General features: G+C 50.1%; 2 protein-coding genes across 2 annotated transcripts; both read left to right on the top strand.

Annotated features, from left to right (window-relative positions):
- Nucleotides 1–459: 459 nt before the first annotated feature.
- On the top strand, nucleotides 460–11,562 carry LOC309374173 (fucolectin-like). The gene is made up of 4 exons (XM_081919056.1): nucleotides 460–549; nucleotides 9,097–9,188; nucleotides 10,583–10,877; nucleotides 11,376–11,562. The coding sequence occupies exons 2-4, from the start codon at nucleotides 9,098–9,100 to the stop codon at nucleotides 11,533–11,535; spliced, it is 546 nt and encodes a 181-aa protein (XP_081775182.1). The 5' UTR covers nucleotides 460–549; nucleotide 9,097; the 3' UTR covers nucleotides 11,536–11,562.
- On the top strand, nucleotides 2,179–5,727 carry LOC309374172 (fucolectin-like). The gene is made up of 3 exons (XM_081919055.1): nucleotides 2,179–2,493; nucleotides 3,771–4,074; nucleotides 5,479–5,727. Exons 1-3 carry the CDS (start codon nucleotides 2,403–2,405, stop codon nucleotides 5,642–5,644), a joined length of 561 nt encoding a protein of 186 aa, XP_081775181.1. The 5' UTR covers nucleotides 2,179–2,402; the 3' UTR covers nucleotides 5,645–5,727.
- Nucleotides 11,563–15,847: the final 4,285 nt, after the last annotated feature.

Raw genomic sequence — 15,847 nt, 5'->3', positions numbered from 1 at the left:
TGGCCTACACTTGGACCTTGTTCCAGGGGAGGGAGGCAGAGATGTTTCTATGGGTTGGAAGAGGCCATTTCAACTCAGAAGTGCCTACCCATTCTCCACAAGGCTGACCGCACAAAGTGTTCATTTTGGAGCTTAGCTGATGTGGTTGGGCCCTGCCAGTATGAGCGCTCAGTTTGGCACCCTTCTGATCTCTAAATGGGATAAATGGAATGAGGATGTCTTCTTCTAAAATCATCTCCTGCCAAGGAGGTGCCGTTATTTCCTCTTGGGAGAGAGTCAGAAACCACACGAGCCTTCTCAGACCCAGCTCAGATGAAGGATGTCAAAACTTGATCTTGATCCTTAGATCCTGGTGTCACCATCTTTCTGATTGGCCAAGTTGAGCCACGTCAGGCAAGCGCTGTCCATTGGGAAGGGGATAAAACCTGGAGGTGCAGGACTACTCTGGAGGCAGGGAAGTCTCAGTTCCAGTTTGGGGAGAAGAACCTGTGTCTCCTGTCCCACCAAGAGCAACAGACGCTTCTGCAGATCCCGAGAAAGAGAGGCAAGGTAAGTCGAGAAAACCCACTGGATATGATTATTGAAGCCTAGAACACCTCCCAAAAAAGAAAGTCTGGACCCTGAATGCCCCACAGAATGGGCATATCTAAAACGGTGGTTTGTTTTCTTTTCTTGACATTAAACGTCAGTTAGGCACTGTGGCGATCACACAGGGTCCTCGGACACTTAACAGTCTATTGATCCCTGTGCCACCACTGTGCTCTCTTCCCTGCTGCCACTAACCAGTTACTCTCTAGTAAAACACTGAGTCCAGTCAGTTGTTAAAAGTGAGCCAAAAAAACAAGTTTATTTTACAAACAATAACGAGTTTATGGTTTCTCAGATAATATTCCTGTCAGTATCCTAACTTTAGTTTCTTTACCGGCCTATGCCTTCCTAAGGGACGCGGGTGGCGCTGTGGGTTAAACCACAGAGCCTACGGCTTGCTGATCAGAAGGTCGGCAGTTCGAATCCCTGCGACGGGGTGAGCTCCTGTCGCTCAGTCCCTGCTCCTGCCAACCTAGCAGTTCGAAAGCACATCAAAGTGCAAGTAGATAAATAGGTACCTCTCCGGCAGGAAGGTAAACGGCATTTCCGTGCGCTGCTCTGATTCGCCAGAAGTGGCTTAGTCCTCCTGGCCACATGACCCGGAAGCTGTATGCCAGCTCCCTCGGCCGATAAAATGAGATGAGTGCCACAACCCCAGAGTCGGTCACGACAGGACCTAACTGTCAGGGGTCCCTTTACCTTTACCTTTACCTTCCTAATACCTTCTGACTGATTATCTCAACTGTTTGACTCCTCTTAACAAATTCTCTCTCACACACACCAGACTAGCCCAACCCACAGACTTATCCTGTCTCTTCTAACTCCAGACTGTCTTCTCAACAACTCCAAGTCTAACTCTAACTCACAAACCCTCTGCGCTTAAACCTTATACACAGTTAGCTCCGCCCCCTGGGTTCCCATTGGTTAGTTATTTTACAATTAGTTAACCCTTTCCCTGTGAACCCAGTATGATGTCACACACATCGGAGGGCAAACGCCACAGGCACCTCTAGCACCTTGGAGAATAAGAGTTCTCCAGGACAACCCAATAGCCCTTGGTGCAGGAAACCCCCCCCCCCATCGTTCAGTTTGTACAAACACGACACACACACACTCACACACAACATACGTGACGCTTCTGTTATAAATTCATAGAAAATCATCCGTACATCGGATCTGCACCATTCCACTTTTATTTTACACCATGAGGGAAGGACTATCAAAGATGGGAGACTTGACACAAGGCAGCCAACATGTCCTACCCAGTTGGCATGCCAACCTTGCCCTAGACAGAAGATAATTCCACTCACAAAGGACCTGCATATGGGAATGGATTCAGTACGGACTGAAACACAGGACAGTGACCAGCCCTTCCCTCTAGGGGCAGGAAACGGTGAAGTCCACTTTGTCCTCAAGAATGTAATCATGGGGAGGGGGAAAGGAGGAACCGGACAGGTGTCAAGACACTCAGGTTACCACCACAACTCCTCCCCGAACCCCTCCTCTTTGTGATGTGTCAATGATGTAGTTATTATGTAGCCTTAGGGGTGTAGCATGGGGGATTAGTAGCTAATAAAAGTTGGGTTCTCTTTTGTTCAGGGCTTCCATCTTGTTCCACCTTGTGGCAGGTGGGAGTCCTGTGGCGACCGTCTTCAATCAAGACCAAGCCGACTGGCTGCTGTTTTGCTCTGGTCTTCCTGGCCGGTGTCCTTGTTTTTTGTCCAAGAGAGCCCTTGGCTGCTAAGGAGGAACCCGGCCCTTGCAGCTCCAGCCTAGTCTCCCCCTCACTGCCTTCTCTGCTCCCTCCTTGCAGGATGCTCCTCGTCTGGACTTGGCTGCTGCCCCTGGTACTTCTGGCAGGGCGTGGGGAGGCCCAGAGCTCCGAGCCTGACCTGGAAAGTACCAGTAAGAGCGGGGGGAAAGGGAATGGAAAGGGGAACTCACCTGTGGGCAAGCAAAACGGGGACCCTCCCCATGAAGAGAGGTCACTCTTACTCCTCCCCCAACCAATGGCCTATAAGCTGGTTTCTGACCGTGAAAATCTGGAGGTCACCTTACTCCATGCATTGAGTAGGTGGCCTAGGAGTTGGGGGGGGGAGCAGCAAGGAGGAAGATTTCCATGTTGTGGCTGGCTGGCATCCACAGCAATCTCTCAAAATTCAAAATGTAGCCCCTGGTCCAAAAAATAGGTGACCCTCCAGGTCTATGCCAGGGCTGAAACTCCTTCAGTTCACCTGGTCCCAAGTCGTTCAGGTGTTTACATGTTAGAAACAAGTCCTCGAAGATGCCCCGGCAGGTAACTGACAGCTTCCTCAGCACAGGTCCACTCAGCAACTGGGCCACAACATCATGCGCCAGCTGCAGCTTCTGAACCCATCCCAAGGGACGTCCCACATAGGGTGCATTACAGTAGTCCAGTTGTAAGATTACCAACGCATGCATCGCCATGGCCAAAGTATTCCTGTCCCGGAAAGGGCAGAGTTGATGCACCAATCTAATGTGAAAATGGGTGCTTCTGACCACAGAGGTAATCTGAAGCTCCATTAAGAAAGATGGATCTGGGAGCCCCCCAAAACTCTGCACCTCATCCTTCAGAGGGTTCACAATCTCATCTGGCAATGGGGAAGCCCCCAACCTCTGGACCTGGAAACTGATCGCCCACAAAGTCTCGTTCTGGCCAGGATGAGTATGATGATTGCAAACCACTCGGAGGATTTATGACTGGCAAATGCAATATAAATTTTGTAAAACAGAATGACATTTATTGGCACTGCTGTCATCTGTAGGTTAACTGCTAGTTCTTAATATGGGTGGCGACTGGGAGAACAGGATGATGGACTAGATGGGCCCTTTTGGCCTGATCCTGCTGCGTCAGGACTATTCTTGTCTTCTTACTTCTCCCTTAATTGCAGAGCCAGTGTGGTGTAGTGGTGAAGAGCGGTGGACTCGTAATCTGGTGAACCGGGTTCGCTTCCCCGCTCCTCCACATGCAGCTGCCATGTGGCCAGTCACACTTCTCTGAAGTCTCTCAGCCCCACTGTTTGTTGTGGGGGAGGAAGGGAAAGGAGAATGTTAGCCGCTTGGAGACTCCTGAAGGGGAGTAAAAGGCAGGATATCAAATCCAAACTCCTCCTCTCCTTCTCCTTCTCCTCCTTCTTCTTCCCCATCTTCTTCCCCTCAAGCTGTTGCTCCAGCTCTCAACTTGGCCAGAGGCCGCCCAGCCTGTCAGTCCTCCACTACCCCCCATCCAACAGATCCATCAGCCGGCAAAGCTGTCGATGGGAACTCTGACGGGGTCTTCGGTCATGCCTCCTGCACCCACACCTACAAAGAATATGGACCATGGTGGCATGTGGAATTGGACAACCGGTATGCTATCTCCTCTGTGGTGGTGAAAAACCGTGCAGACTGCTGCAGCGAGAGACTCCAGGGAGCCCAGATCCGTGTGGGAGACCACGTGATTGACCATGGCAAGTTCAACCCCCTGTAAGTTCCTGTTGCCCCTCCCCTCCCCACTCATCCTTCAGCAAAGGCATCCCAGGAGACACTCTCAAGATCACCGCCTGCAGATTCATTCACTTGTAGCTCCTTTGTTCTATTCCCAATCAGGGTGGAGGGAGCAGGGGGTAATGGATCCTGCCCATATTTCAAGACCTGGTTCTGTGTGGCATGGCAAATGCTAATTCCTGCTCCTGGGTGGAACGGCCTCTCTGACTTCTCCACTTGGATGCTTCACTGGTGTCTCAAGTTCATAAGTCCAAGACTGAACTTCTCATCTTTCCTCCCCTCCCTCTTCTTTCACTCTCCCTCTTCCCTGACACTTCTGCCTTCTTCATCAAGCATGAAGCCATGACTTCCCCTTGGACTCCCCTTTGGTTTGAATCCTGCCCTCGAGATGAACAAGCTTGTTCCCTCCTCCATGTGACAGTCCTAAGATATTGGAAGATGGCTATCATATCTCCTCTCAGTCACCTCTTTTCTAGGCTAAACATACCCAGGTCCCTCAACTGTCCTTCATAAGGCTTGGTTTCCAGACCCTTGATCATCTTGGTTGCCCTTTGTGGCATTTGCCCTCCTAGGTGGGTCATAAGGAAAGGGTGTGAAGTGATTGGCCAGTGGGAACCCAAGAGGAGGAGTTAGAGTTAGAGTTGGAGTTGTTTGGAAGTCAGTTGGGAGTTGGAGAAGGACAAGGGAGGACAAGTCTGTGGGTTGGTCGAGTTGTATTGTGAGAGAGTGAGAGAAACTGATAGGAGGAGTCAAATAGACAGTTGGGGATAATCAGTTAGAAGTTATTAGGAAGGTATAGGCCAGTATAGAAACTAAGGATAAGAAACTGACAAGAAAAATTATCTGAAACCATAAACCTGTTAAGCCTTATAAAATAAACTTGATTATTAGTTTTAATGTTAACAACTGTCTGGACTCAGTGTGTACCCGACAGAAACGGGTCGGTGGCAGCGGGGTAGTGATCATAGTGGTGGCACAGGGATCAATAGACCGGCAAACGTCCGGGGACCCTGTGTGATCGCCACACCCTCTTCTGCAAACCTTCCAGCTTGTCCACATCCTTCTGAGATTGTGGTGCCCAGAACGGGACACAGGACTCCAGGCATGTTCTGCCCAAGGCAGAATAGAGGGGTACTATGACTTCCCTTGATCTGGACCCTAGACTTCTGTTGATGCAGCCTAGAAGAGCATTGGCTTTTTTTTGCTGCTGCATCACACTCTTGACTCATGTTCAGTTTGTGGGCCACCAAGACCCCTAGATCCTTTTCACATGTACTGGTAGTGAGCCAGGGGCTCCCGCAGCCATGGAAATACCTCAGAGGGTAGACAGAGTCATTCTGAATGGTTTCCACCCCAAGGTTGACCTCCCGTTTCTCTCTGTAGTTGTGGGACCATCACAGATTATGGTCCTGGCTCCATCAGCACCATCAGTTGCCAGGGGATGAAGGGTCGCTATGTGAGCGTGAACCACCCGGGAAAACTAGCTATCCTGACCTTGTGTGAGGTGGAAGTCTATGGGACAAAGTTGGAGGATGAACCTCAGAGATAACCAGCCATGCATCGCATGGAAAGTTGCATGGGCAGAACTGATGGAATCAATGTTGGTTGTCCAATAAACATCCCTTGAGCAGCCTTCTTTTGTCTCTCCAATTTGTTCGTCACAACCAAGGGGGTCTGTGATTTTGCCAGAGCCATAGAGGAGGCCAAGTGACGCCTTGTGGAGACTGCAAGTCCTATGTGCCAGGGATCCCTCACAAAGAGAACTGGTCGCACAATGAGGGAGGCCAGAGAATTATGCAGTAAGACAGAGGTCCTCAAACTACAGTCCGTGGGCCAGATCCGGCCCGCCCGGCAATTGCCTCCACCACGGCCACCCAGCACCTTCGGGCGCAAGAGGCGGGGACGCAGGCTCCCCCCCAGGCCCAGGGAAAACCCCCACAGAGCCCAGAAGTCCCACCTCTCTACCTTATTCGTATCTCTTTGGCCTCACTCCCGACGCACGTGCGCCCTCTGTCAGTTGTGTTTAGTTTTGTAGTGTAATGTGTTTTTCTTTGTTGTGTGTTTTGTTATGTTGCTTTTGTGATAAATGTGGAAAATCAATAAAAAAAATTGGGAAGAAGAAGAAGAAGAAGAGGAGGAAGAAGAAGAAGAAGAAGAAATGGATTCTGGAAGCAGCAGGGAGAACCCACAGAAATGTTGCTTGGAGGAAAACTGTGGCGGCTCCTTCTCTTAATGACATTTAGATCCAAGTTGTCCCTTCCCCTTCTGTCTTCTGCAGGCAGATTTCCTGCTGTCATAAAATGGGGGAGACCTAAACTCCTGGGAGTAAATAGCCTCTAACCAGGAGGGAAACTGAAAAAACCCTTCTGTGTGGAAGGACACTGAGACATCAGAAAAGGCAGGATTATTCACCCTTCCACACCAATGAAAGCACAACCGATTCAGGACAAAAGCAGAAAAACTGTTTTCTTTCTTTCACCCACCCTAGAGAATTAATACAGCCTTATTAGGGTCAGCCCGTTGACTTTTCATGCCTGTATCAAAAAGAAGCTGCAAAGATACAGAAAGCAAATTCTCTGGCTAACGAAGCTGAACCAAGATAAAAGGTTGCCTGATAAGTCAAAAGAGGTTGTTACGGAAATGACGGGGGGGCACATCTTTAAAGTTGTTACAATTTTACAAATATCATGCCTGAATGTATCCTTTCGACTCGACAGCTCAGGGAAGATACCTAGCTTTATAAGTTGGTAGAAAATCCATACTTTAACGGGCTCTCCTCATTCCAAGGCCATTTTAACCCTTAAAGAAAGGTGAATTTGGGCTCCACCTCCCTCCATGAGCCAAGAAGCGGGAAGTCAGGGAGGCAGCAGGAACAGGGCATCCCGCCATAATTCCCCAACCATGAGAGAACAGACACGGCCCCCCACCCAGGGAGCGACCAGGGGGGCAACACTAGACATCCCCAGAGGCGGTTGAGCAAGTCTGGTGTTCTGAAAGCCCGTCTCCAGACAAGTCCTGAGGGCAAGGAGATGTCAAGAGTTTTATTGTTCTTTTGGTGATGGGGACTTAAGAGGTGTTGGGAAAGGGGTCGGAGAAAGTGGCCTCATCTTGGACTTGTTTACCCCTCCCCCCCCCATTTGTGACATGCTAGTGATGTCGTGATGATGTATCAGTGATGCCCCTCGAAGTGTATTCTGGGGGAAGGAGGGAAGGTTTCAAAGAGGACGTCACCCCTTACTCGGGGTTCTTACTCCTGGGGGGACCTGTTGCACAACAATAAAGATCATGGTCTACTGACTGCTGTTTTGCTCCAAATTTCTTGGCTGGAACTTCCTCCTTTTACTGACTGCGTAGACCCACAGGGGACTTGCACTTCGATGAGCTAGACTGTTGAGTGGTCTCTCACCCTGGAATTTTTTCCATAACAAGGACAAAACATAATTAAAAAGGAGGTGAGTTTAAAGACAAGGCAAGAAGGTGAATCAGGACAAACATTGAGCAGCCTAGCATGTCTAAACAACACATTTAAACCTAGTTTAAGCCAAATCCAGTCTTGCTTAATTATTCTGAGGAGTGTAAATCTCCAAGGGACTGGAACTTGCCTTCAAAAAAATGAAATTTCTAGACTCCTAGATCTCTCTGTCCCCTCCAACTGGACGCAGACTCTGACCTGCAAGAGGAAGCAATATTTGACCCTAGGCAGTGCCAAGTGATTTGAATATATGAAGCCTCCAATTTCTCATTTAACACATGTTTGCAACACTAAAAGCCATATTTATTTTGGCCACTTCCCAGCCATGCCCATTAAAACACAAAGTCAATAGTCTGAAGTAGTATTGACAACATCAGTCTACCTATGTGAGGTCAAGAGGCTCTCTGAAGAATTTCACAGCAACCTTCTGGATCAGACCAGAGGTCCATCTCCTCGCCCAGAATCCTGTTCTCTCCGTTGCCAACCAGGTGCCCTTGGGAAGCCCACCAGAAGGAGAGGAGCGAAACAGCGCTCTCGCTATTTGCGGTTCCCAGCAATTGGCCTTCAGAGGAGGAAGACCCTTCGATGGATGCAGCCATCGAAGGCCTTAGTTGCCGTCTGGCACTCAACTGCCATAGATCACAGAGTGTGGTGGTCATGGCAGGGCTCAGGAAATCCCAGACTGGCTGCGTCCAATACAGTGGTACCTCAGGATGCGAACAGGATCTGTTCTGGAGCCCCGTTCACATCCTGAACAGAACGCAAGATGTGACGGCGCGTCTGCGCATGCACGGGCTCCGTTACTTCCAGGTTGCTGCGGAGCGCAACTCAAACACGCTCAACCCGAAGCACATTCAACTAAAGGCATTACTGTACTCACTTTAGCACCCACCTGCCCTCTAAATGCAACAAGGATATATTGCTAAACTCAAGGCAGATCCCCTGGTGATAAGGCTGTGCAAATTCCCACTCTTGGCAGAGATGTAGAAACCACACAAGCCGTGTGAGAAGACGGATGTAAACAGTGGATCTTGATAGCCAAATTCCCGCCTTCCTGATTGGTCGGGTTGTTCTGAGTCAAACAGGAGCTGCCTGTTTGAAAGGGGATAAAACCAGGAGGGACAGGACTCAGCTGGAAGAAGGGAGGTCTCTGTGTCAGTTTCAAGAGGAAAACCTGGGCTTGCCAGCCCACCAAGAAGGACAACAGGCGCTGATCCCAAGAAAGAGAGCCAAGGTAAGTCTGGAAAATCCACTGGATGTGAGCCTTGAAGCCTAGAACATGCCTAGAAGTCTTGACCCTGAATGGGCAGATCTGAAATGGCATTCTTATTGTTCAGGTCTTATATAGGACTGTCAGGAATCTTTGGAGGACGACCGTTCTCCTGCCCAACGTGGTCCTTGATTGACCTGAATGCTTCTTCAGCACTCCTGGCTGCAAGCAAAGCCCTCTGAGGTTGCTAGGGGGGCCAGACCCCCATGGCTCCTGCAGGCGGCTGTCCCTCACTGCCATCTCCCCTCTGCCCTTGCAGGATGCTCCCCACCTGGACTTGGCTGCTGGTCCTGGTGCTTCTGTCAGGCCAGGCGGAGGCCCAGAGCTGCAAGCCAGAACTGCAAGCTATTGGTAAGACATGGGGAACGCAAGGGCCAGTCTATGGGTCAAAGCAACACTTTGGAGTTTTATTACAAGCAAGCAGGAGACAGACTTTATTAAGTCAACAAATAGGATTCCATTTCAGTCTGTTGGCCCTGCTGTTTTTGGAGAGAGAGACCCTGGGTCAGCCTCATAGGATCATATAACTGTAGAGTTGAAAGGCACCCCGGGGTAATCTAGTCCAACCCCCTGCAATGCAGGAATCTCAACTCAAGCACCCATGACAGGTGGCCATCCAACCTCAGCTTAAAACCCCCCAGGGAAGGAGAGTCCACCCCCTCTCGTGGGAGCCGGTTCCACTGCCAAACAGCTCTTCGTGTCAGAAAGCTTTTCCAAATGTTTAGTAGGACTCTCCTTTCTTGTGACGTAAGGCCATCAGTTCAAGTCCTACCCTCCAGAGGAGGGGAAAACAAGCTTGCACCATCTTCCAGGTGACAGCTCTTGAGATATTTGCAGATGGCTCTCATATCTCCTCTCAGGCTCCTCTTTTCCAGACTAAGCATATTCAACTCCTTCAACTGTTCCTCATAGGGCTTGGTTTCCAGACCTTTGATCATCTTGGTCGCCCTCCTCTGCACACCTTCCAGCTTGTCAACCTCCTTCTTAAATTATGGTGGCCAGAATTGGACACAGTCTTCCGAGGCAGAAGAGAGTGGAACAATTACTTCCCTTGATCTGGACCCTAGACTTCTACTGATGTAGCCTAGAATAGCTCCCCCCCTTTTTTTTTTTTGCTTCTGCATCACTCATGTTAAGTTGTGGTCCACCAAGACTCCTAGATCCTTATCACAGGCACTGCTAGTAAGCGAGTGCAATTCAACTGAAAGTCTAGTTTTGTTCTGTAAGCACCTCCTCATTTCTCTGAGCTTCTGTGCGGACGTGGGGCTTCCTTCTCTCATGTAGGGCACATGGCTGCAGTGTAATTAAGAAATGCTACCACATCAGTGGTACTGTATTCTTCAGTGCCACTGCTCGTTCTGAGCATGAAAGAAATATAAATTTTAAAATAATAGTTACAGATAGGTAGCCGTGTTGGTCTGCCATAGTCAAAACAAAAAAAAATTCCTTCCAGTAGCACCTTAAAGACCAACTAAGTGAGTTCTTGGTATGAGCTTTCGTGTGCATGCACGAAAGCTCATACCAAGAACTGACTTAGTTGGTCTTTAAGGTGCTACTGGAAGGAAATTTTTTTTGTTTTTAAAATAATAATGAGCCTGCTGTTGCCTTCCTGTCCTGCTTGGGGGCTTCCCAGAAGTATTTGAGTGGCCACTGCGAGAGCAGGTGCTGGATGAGACGGGCTGGTCTATTATTGCATTATTATTTGTCCTTGTCCCCATCTTCTTTCTGTCGTTCTCTGTCTCCAGCTCGCAACCTGGCCAGAGGCCGCCCAACCTGTCAGTCCTCCGTCTTCCCCCATGAGATGATTGGAACAGCAAGCAAAGCCGTGGATGGGAACTGCGGTGGGGACTGGTATAAAACAGGCACCTGCACCCACACGCAGCTGGACACGGAGCCCTGGTGGCACGTGGACTTGGGCCACCAGTACGCCATCTCTGCTGTGGTGGTGAAGAACCGCGGGGACTGCTGTGGCGTAAGACTCCAGGGAGCCGAGATCCGCGTGGGAGACTCTGTGGCTGACCATGGCAAGTCCAACCCCCTGTAAGTTCCAGTTGCCTCTTCCCAAAATCTCTTTCCAGAAATCTCCCTTCTTGTAACTTGGAGTCCTTGGTTCAGGTCCTCCCCTCCCCCCCAGGAGAAAAGAAGCTTGCTCCATCTTCCAGGTGACAGCTCTTGAGATATTTGGAGATGGCTCTCATATTTCCCTTTCTAGGCTAAAGATACCCAATTTCATCAACCGTTCCTCATTAAGACTTGGTTCCCAGACTCTTGGCCATCTTGGTCGCCCTCCTCTACACAGGTCCCAGCAAACACGATATGTACAGTTTTAATTCTACCAACATTTAATTGGCTTTTTTGGTAATGATTGCTTTTCCATATGTTTTGCAGTTCTTCTTTTTATCTGTAAGCCTGTCACAGCAGGGGACGTCAGGACCGGGGGCAAGATGGCGGGGTGGGAGAAACAAAACGTATGAATAAATGTATAAATATCCCCATAGACTGAGCTGTTTTGAATTCACCTCCACTTTCTCTCTACAGCTGTGGGACCATCACAGACACCAGCCTTGGCTCCGTCAGCACCTTGTATTGCAATTGGCTCAAGGGCCGCTATGTGAGCATCCACATCCCGGGAAGGGCCGAATACCTGACCTTGTGCGAGGTGGAGGTCTATGGCACCAAGGCAGAAGACCAGTGCTAGGGATCAGCAGTCTCTGCGTGTGTGTGTTGGGGGTGGTGAAATAAAGAATAATCTCTGGTAAACTTCCTCTGAATTGGCTTGTTTTGTCTCCCTGCATCCCCCCCTGTGAGATAGATAGATAGATAAACTTTATTTGCATTAGCCAATGGCCAGGGCAACATAAAACAAGCAAGATATACAAATAAAAAGCCTGGAAAAAGAAGCAGAGGTCTCTGAGACCAGGGCAGTTGCAGAGGCCAGAAGAGAGCAACTCAGAGAAGGGGGGGGGTCCCTTTGGCCCAAGGGGGGGGGCAGAGAGCAAGGGTGGCTACTTTAGTGAGGGGGGGACTCAGATGGAGTTCCGACCCCTTCCACACCCCACAGGCTGTGCACCCCTGGGAGCTGTGCCCCCCCACCTTGGACTCCTGAGCCTCCCCCCCCCCAACAGATCCCAGGGACTCTAAACCCCACGAAGCTGCTTTGCTGCCACCTGGTGGAGTCACTGGTCTGCTGCTAGCCTTGCCTGCTACCTCCTAGGTAGCAGCGTCGGAGCCTGCAGGATCAGGCCAACGTCCTCTTCCCCCGGTGCCAGCGGGAAAGCCGCAAGCAGCCCCAGAGCCTCTCTCTCCCCTCCTGGGATCAGAAGCATGGCTGCCTTCAGCTGCGGAGGCCAAGCAGAGCCAGGCTGGAGCTGGTCCAAAACAGGGAAGCTGGAAGGCTGGATTTCTGAGTCAGAAAGATCACTCAGGCCCAAAATCCCTGGACGTGGCACATAAACGTGGCCCAAGCGAGACCTACACCCTTGTGCAAATTAACTGAAACAAAGCATGTTTTCTATCTTACTCGTCATTCTGTACTCAAAACAAGTCAGTTGATCCTTATGGTGTCGGAAGCCTGCAGCCAATAGAAGGAATGATGCGCTCGCCACAATATATTGAGGTTCTACAAAAGAGTTATTCCAGAGATGGAAAAGAGGTGTCCTGACAGTTCTGGGATATTGCAGCACAACCTAGCCCCCTGTCACACATTGAAAGTGGCAAAGAAATTCACGACAGAGCAGCAAATACAGAAACTTGATTGGCCAGGGAATTCCCCGGACGTAAATCCCATTGAGAATTTGTGGGCTATATGCAAAAGTCGCCTCCGTGCTGCAGACTTTACGACTCCGGAGAAGCTCCTTCAGGCGCTGATTCAAGTGTGGTACAGGGATCCGAAAATCAACAGTGACTGTTTGAAACTAGGAGACTCCATGCCAAACTGTGTTCAAACGCTGCTTAAAAATAGTGGAGGGCATATCCATTACTGATGTACGTATACTTGAGTTTTGTACAATAAACTACATTGCTTGTTTCAATTAATTTGCACGAGTGTAGAAGAAGCTAGACCTAGAAGATGGGTAGGAAAAACGGAGGTCCAGGGGCCAGATCCAGCCCAATCGCTTTCTAAATCTGGCCCACAGATGGTCTGGGAATCAGCATGTTTTTACATGAGTAGAATGTGTCCTTTCACCGTATTTTTAGCTCTATAAGACGCACCAGACCACAAGACGCACCAAGTTTTTGGAGGAGGAAAACAAGGAAAAAAATATTCTGAATCTCAGAAGCCAGAACAGCAAGAGGGATCGCTGCGCAGTGAAAGCAGCAATCCCTTTTGCTGTTCTGGCTTCTGGGATAGCTGCACAGCCTGCATTCGCTCCATAAGACGCGCACACATTTCCCCTTACTTTTTAGGAGGGAAAAAGTGAGTCTTATAGAGCAAAAAATACGGTATTTAAAATGCATCTCTGGGTTATTTGTAGGGCATAAGTATTCGTTCATTCCCCCCCAAAAAAATATAGCCCGGCCCCCCCACAAGGTCTGAGGGACAGTGGACCGGCCCCCTGCTGAAAACGTTTGCTGACGCCTGACCTAGAAGCCAGGTGCCTCCTCTAATGGAGCCGTCTAGAAAGGGCCACCCGCCCTCCCGCTTTGACCCAGGAACAAGACCAGCCCATTGCCTTGTGGCCTCCCCTTTGGGACCCTGGGACGCACTCTGCCCTTCTTCCTAGAAGCAGCAGGTCCAAGCCCCAGCTGGCCTCTCGCCAACCGTCAAGATGTTTCCCCTTGGCATGCCAGGATGCAAGCGGGCCAAGGAGTCCTCAGTCCCCTTACCTAATACCCCAGGGTTGTTTGATGGGGCAGAAGCCTGTGCCCCACAGAGCAGCTCTTGAGAACAGTCTCTGTTTCCCCATTTCTGAGCAGGGGAAGGGCCAAACATCACCCCTCCAGATCCAAACTGACCACTAGCCCACTCCAGGCCTGTTTCATCCTCCCTACTGAAGGGGTCCCACCTCTGACCTTAGGCATAAGAACATCAAGAGCCTGCTGAACCACAGAATCATGGAGATGGAAGGGACCCCCAGGGGTCATCCAGCTCAACCCCCTGCAATGCAGGAATCTCCGCTAAAGCATCCATGACAGATGGCCACCCAAGCTCCAGGAAAGGAGAGTCCACAACCTTCCACTGTCAAACAGCTCTTACCATCAGAAAGGTCTTCCTGATGTTTAGTCGGAATCTCCTTTCTTGTAACCTGAAGCCATGGGTTCGAGTCCTACCCTCCAGAGCAGCAGAAAACAAGCTTGTCCATCTTCCATGTGAAGCCCTTCAGCTATTTCAAGATGCCTTATCTTGTCACCTCCCCATATCTGGATCAGTCCAACGGCCCATCTAGACCAGCAAACTGCTCTCTCAGCGCCCAACCAGATGCCTGGCCATTTCACGTTCCCCGAGGACATCAGGACGGGACTGGGCCTGAACACCTTTGCCTTGTGGGAAAACATTGTGGAGGCTTCTGGGGTCAGAATCCACCCCCCGAAAGCCTGCTGTCCAAACACTGCGCAGCCCCCCTACTTTCTCAACCCTCAGAGCTGAGTCACTCAGGGGCCTGGCATGACCCCCCACCCTTATGTTTTGACACCCGACTGTGTTTTGCTCGAGGTGGGAGGGGCCGCAGCCCAGAACACAGGCTGGTGGGCTCAGGGAAAGTCCCTGGCCCCTCCAGCTAGAGCAGGCATAGGCAACCTTCGGCCCTCCAGATGTTTTGGACTACAATCCCCATCATCTCTGACCACTGGACCTGCTAGCAAGGGATCATGGGAGTTGTAGGCCAAAACGTCTGGAGGGTCTGGAGGGCCGAAGGTTGCCTCTGCCTGAGCTGGAGCATCTCAGGCAAGCAGGAAGAGGAAGACCCAAGGCCCTCGGAATCCCGACGGCACAGAGGATCAGTCGCAGCCCTGGGAAAAATGGGCCCAGCGGTTCGACCATGTCAGTAAGGAGGCTGCAGAAGCTTGGAGTGTTTTGTGTGCCACAATTCAGGGTTAGAGAAGGAGGGGTGTCCGTCCTCAGCACTGACCTCTCCAAAGTCAGTCTTATAAGGGGAGGTTTGAACAATTTGGGGCAATTAAAATGTTAAATAAACATTGTGGAAGGAGGAGTGTGAAGGTATATTGAAGTGTAAAGGTAAAGGGATCCCTGACTATTAGGTCTAGTCGTGACCGACTCTGGGGTTGCGGCGCTCATCTCGCTTTACTGGCCGAGGGAGCCGGCGTACAGCTTCCGGGTCATGTGGCCAGCATGACTAAGTTGCTTCTGGCAAACCAGAGCAGCACACAGAAACACCATTTACCTTCCCGCCGGAGCGGTACCTATTTATCTACCTGCACTTTGTGCTTTCGAACTGCTAGGTTGACAGGAGAAGGGACTGAGCAACGGGAGCTCACCATGTCGCAGGGATTCGAACTGCCGACCTTCTGATCAGCAAGTCCTAGGCTCTGTGGTTTAACCCACAGCGACACCCGCATCCCCTATATAGAAGTGTACATATGGTTAATTTGAATATGTTATTATTGAATATTATTGAATAGGTATATTATTGGATATTGTATACCCAATGTATTAGCCACCTGGAGGGTTTCACTGTTTGTGCTTTGGTGGTTGGTAAAAATAAAATGTATTAAAAATAAAATAAAATAAAATAAAATAAGGGAGTCAGAATTTGAGAGTTGGAAGGGACCCCTGAGGGCCACCTTGTCGAACTCCCTTGCAATGAAGGAAACACGGCTAGCAAATCCCTGACAGGCGGCCGTCCAACCCCTGCTTAAAGGCCTCCAAGGAAGGAGAGTCTGTTCCACCGTCCAACAGCAAGTTCTTCCTAATACTTGGTGGGACTCTCCTTCCGGGTAATTGGAGTCTGATCCCTGGAGCACCAAAGAAAAAAGCTTGTTCCATGACGACCTCCTTTTACACACACACACACACACACAACCAGGAACAAGTGTTTGGCCACACTGCCCTG

The sequence above is a fragment of the Podarcis melisellensis genome, assembly GCF_964234715.1.
Source record: "Podarcis melisellensis genome assembly, chromosome: 7".
Classification (NCBI taxonomy): Eukaryota; Metazoa; Chordata; class Lepidosauria; order Squamata; family Lacertidae; genus Podarcis; species Podarcis melisellensis.
The sequence above is the reverse complement of the archived record's forward strand: the minus strand, read 5'-3'. Positions and strand labels throughout refer to the sequence as shown.

Coding starts and splice junctions, on each gene's coding strand:
- LOC309374173 (XM_081919056.1), top strand. CDS start 9,098: ATGCTCCCCACCTGGACTTGGCTGCTGGTCCTGGTGCTTCTGTCAGGC. Junction 9,189..10,582: donor GCCAGAACTGCAAGCTATTG/GTAAGACATGGG, acceptor CTCTGTCTCCAG/CTCGCAACCTGGCCAGAGGC. Junction 10,878..11,375: donor CATGGCAAGTCCAACCCCCT/GTAAGTTCCAGT, acceptor TTCTCTCTACAG/CTGTGGGACCATCACAGACA.
- LOC309374172 (XM_081919055.1), top strand. CDS start 2,403: ATGCTCCTCGTCTGGACTTGGCTGCTGCCCCTGGTACTTCTGGCAGGG. Junction 2,494..3,770: donor GCCTGACCTGGAAAGTACCA/GTAAGAGCGGGG, acceptor CTTCCCCTCAAG/CTGTTGCTCCAGCTCTCAAC. Junction 4,075..5,478: donor CATGGCAAGTTCAACCCCCT/GTAAGTTCCTGT, acceptor TTCTCTCTGTAG/TTGTGGGACCATCACAGATT.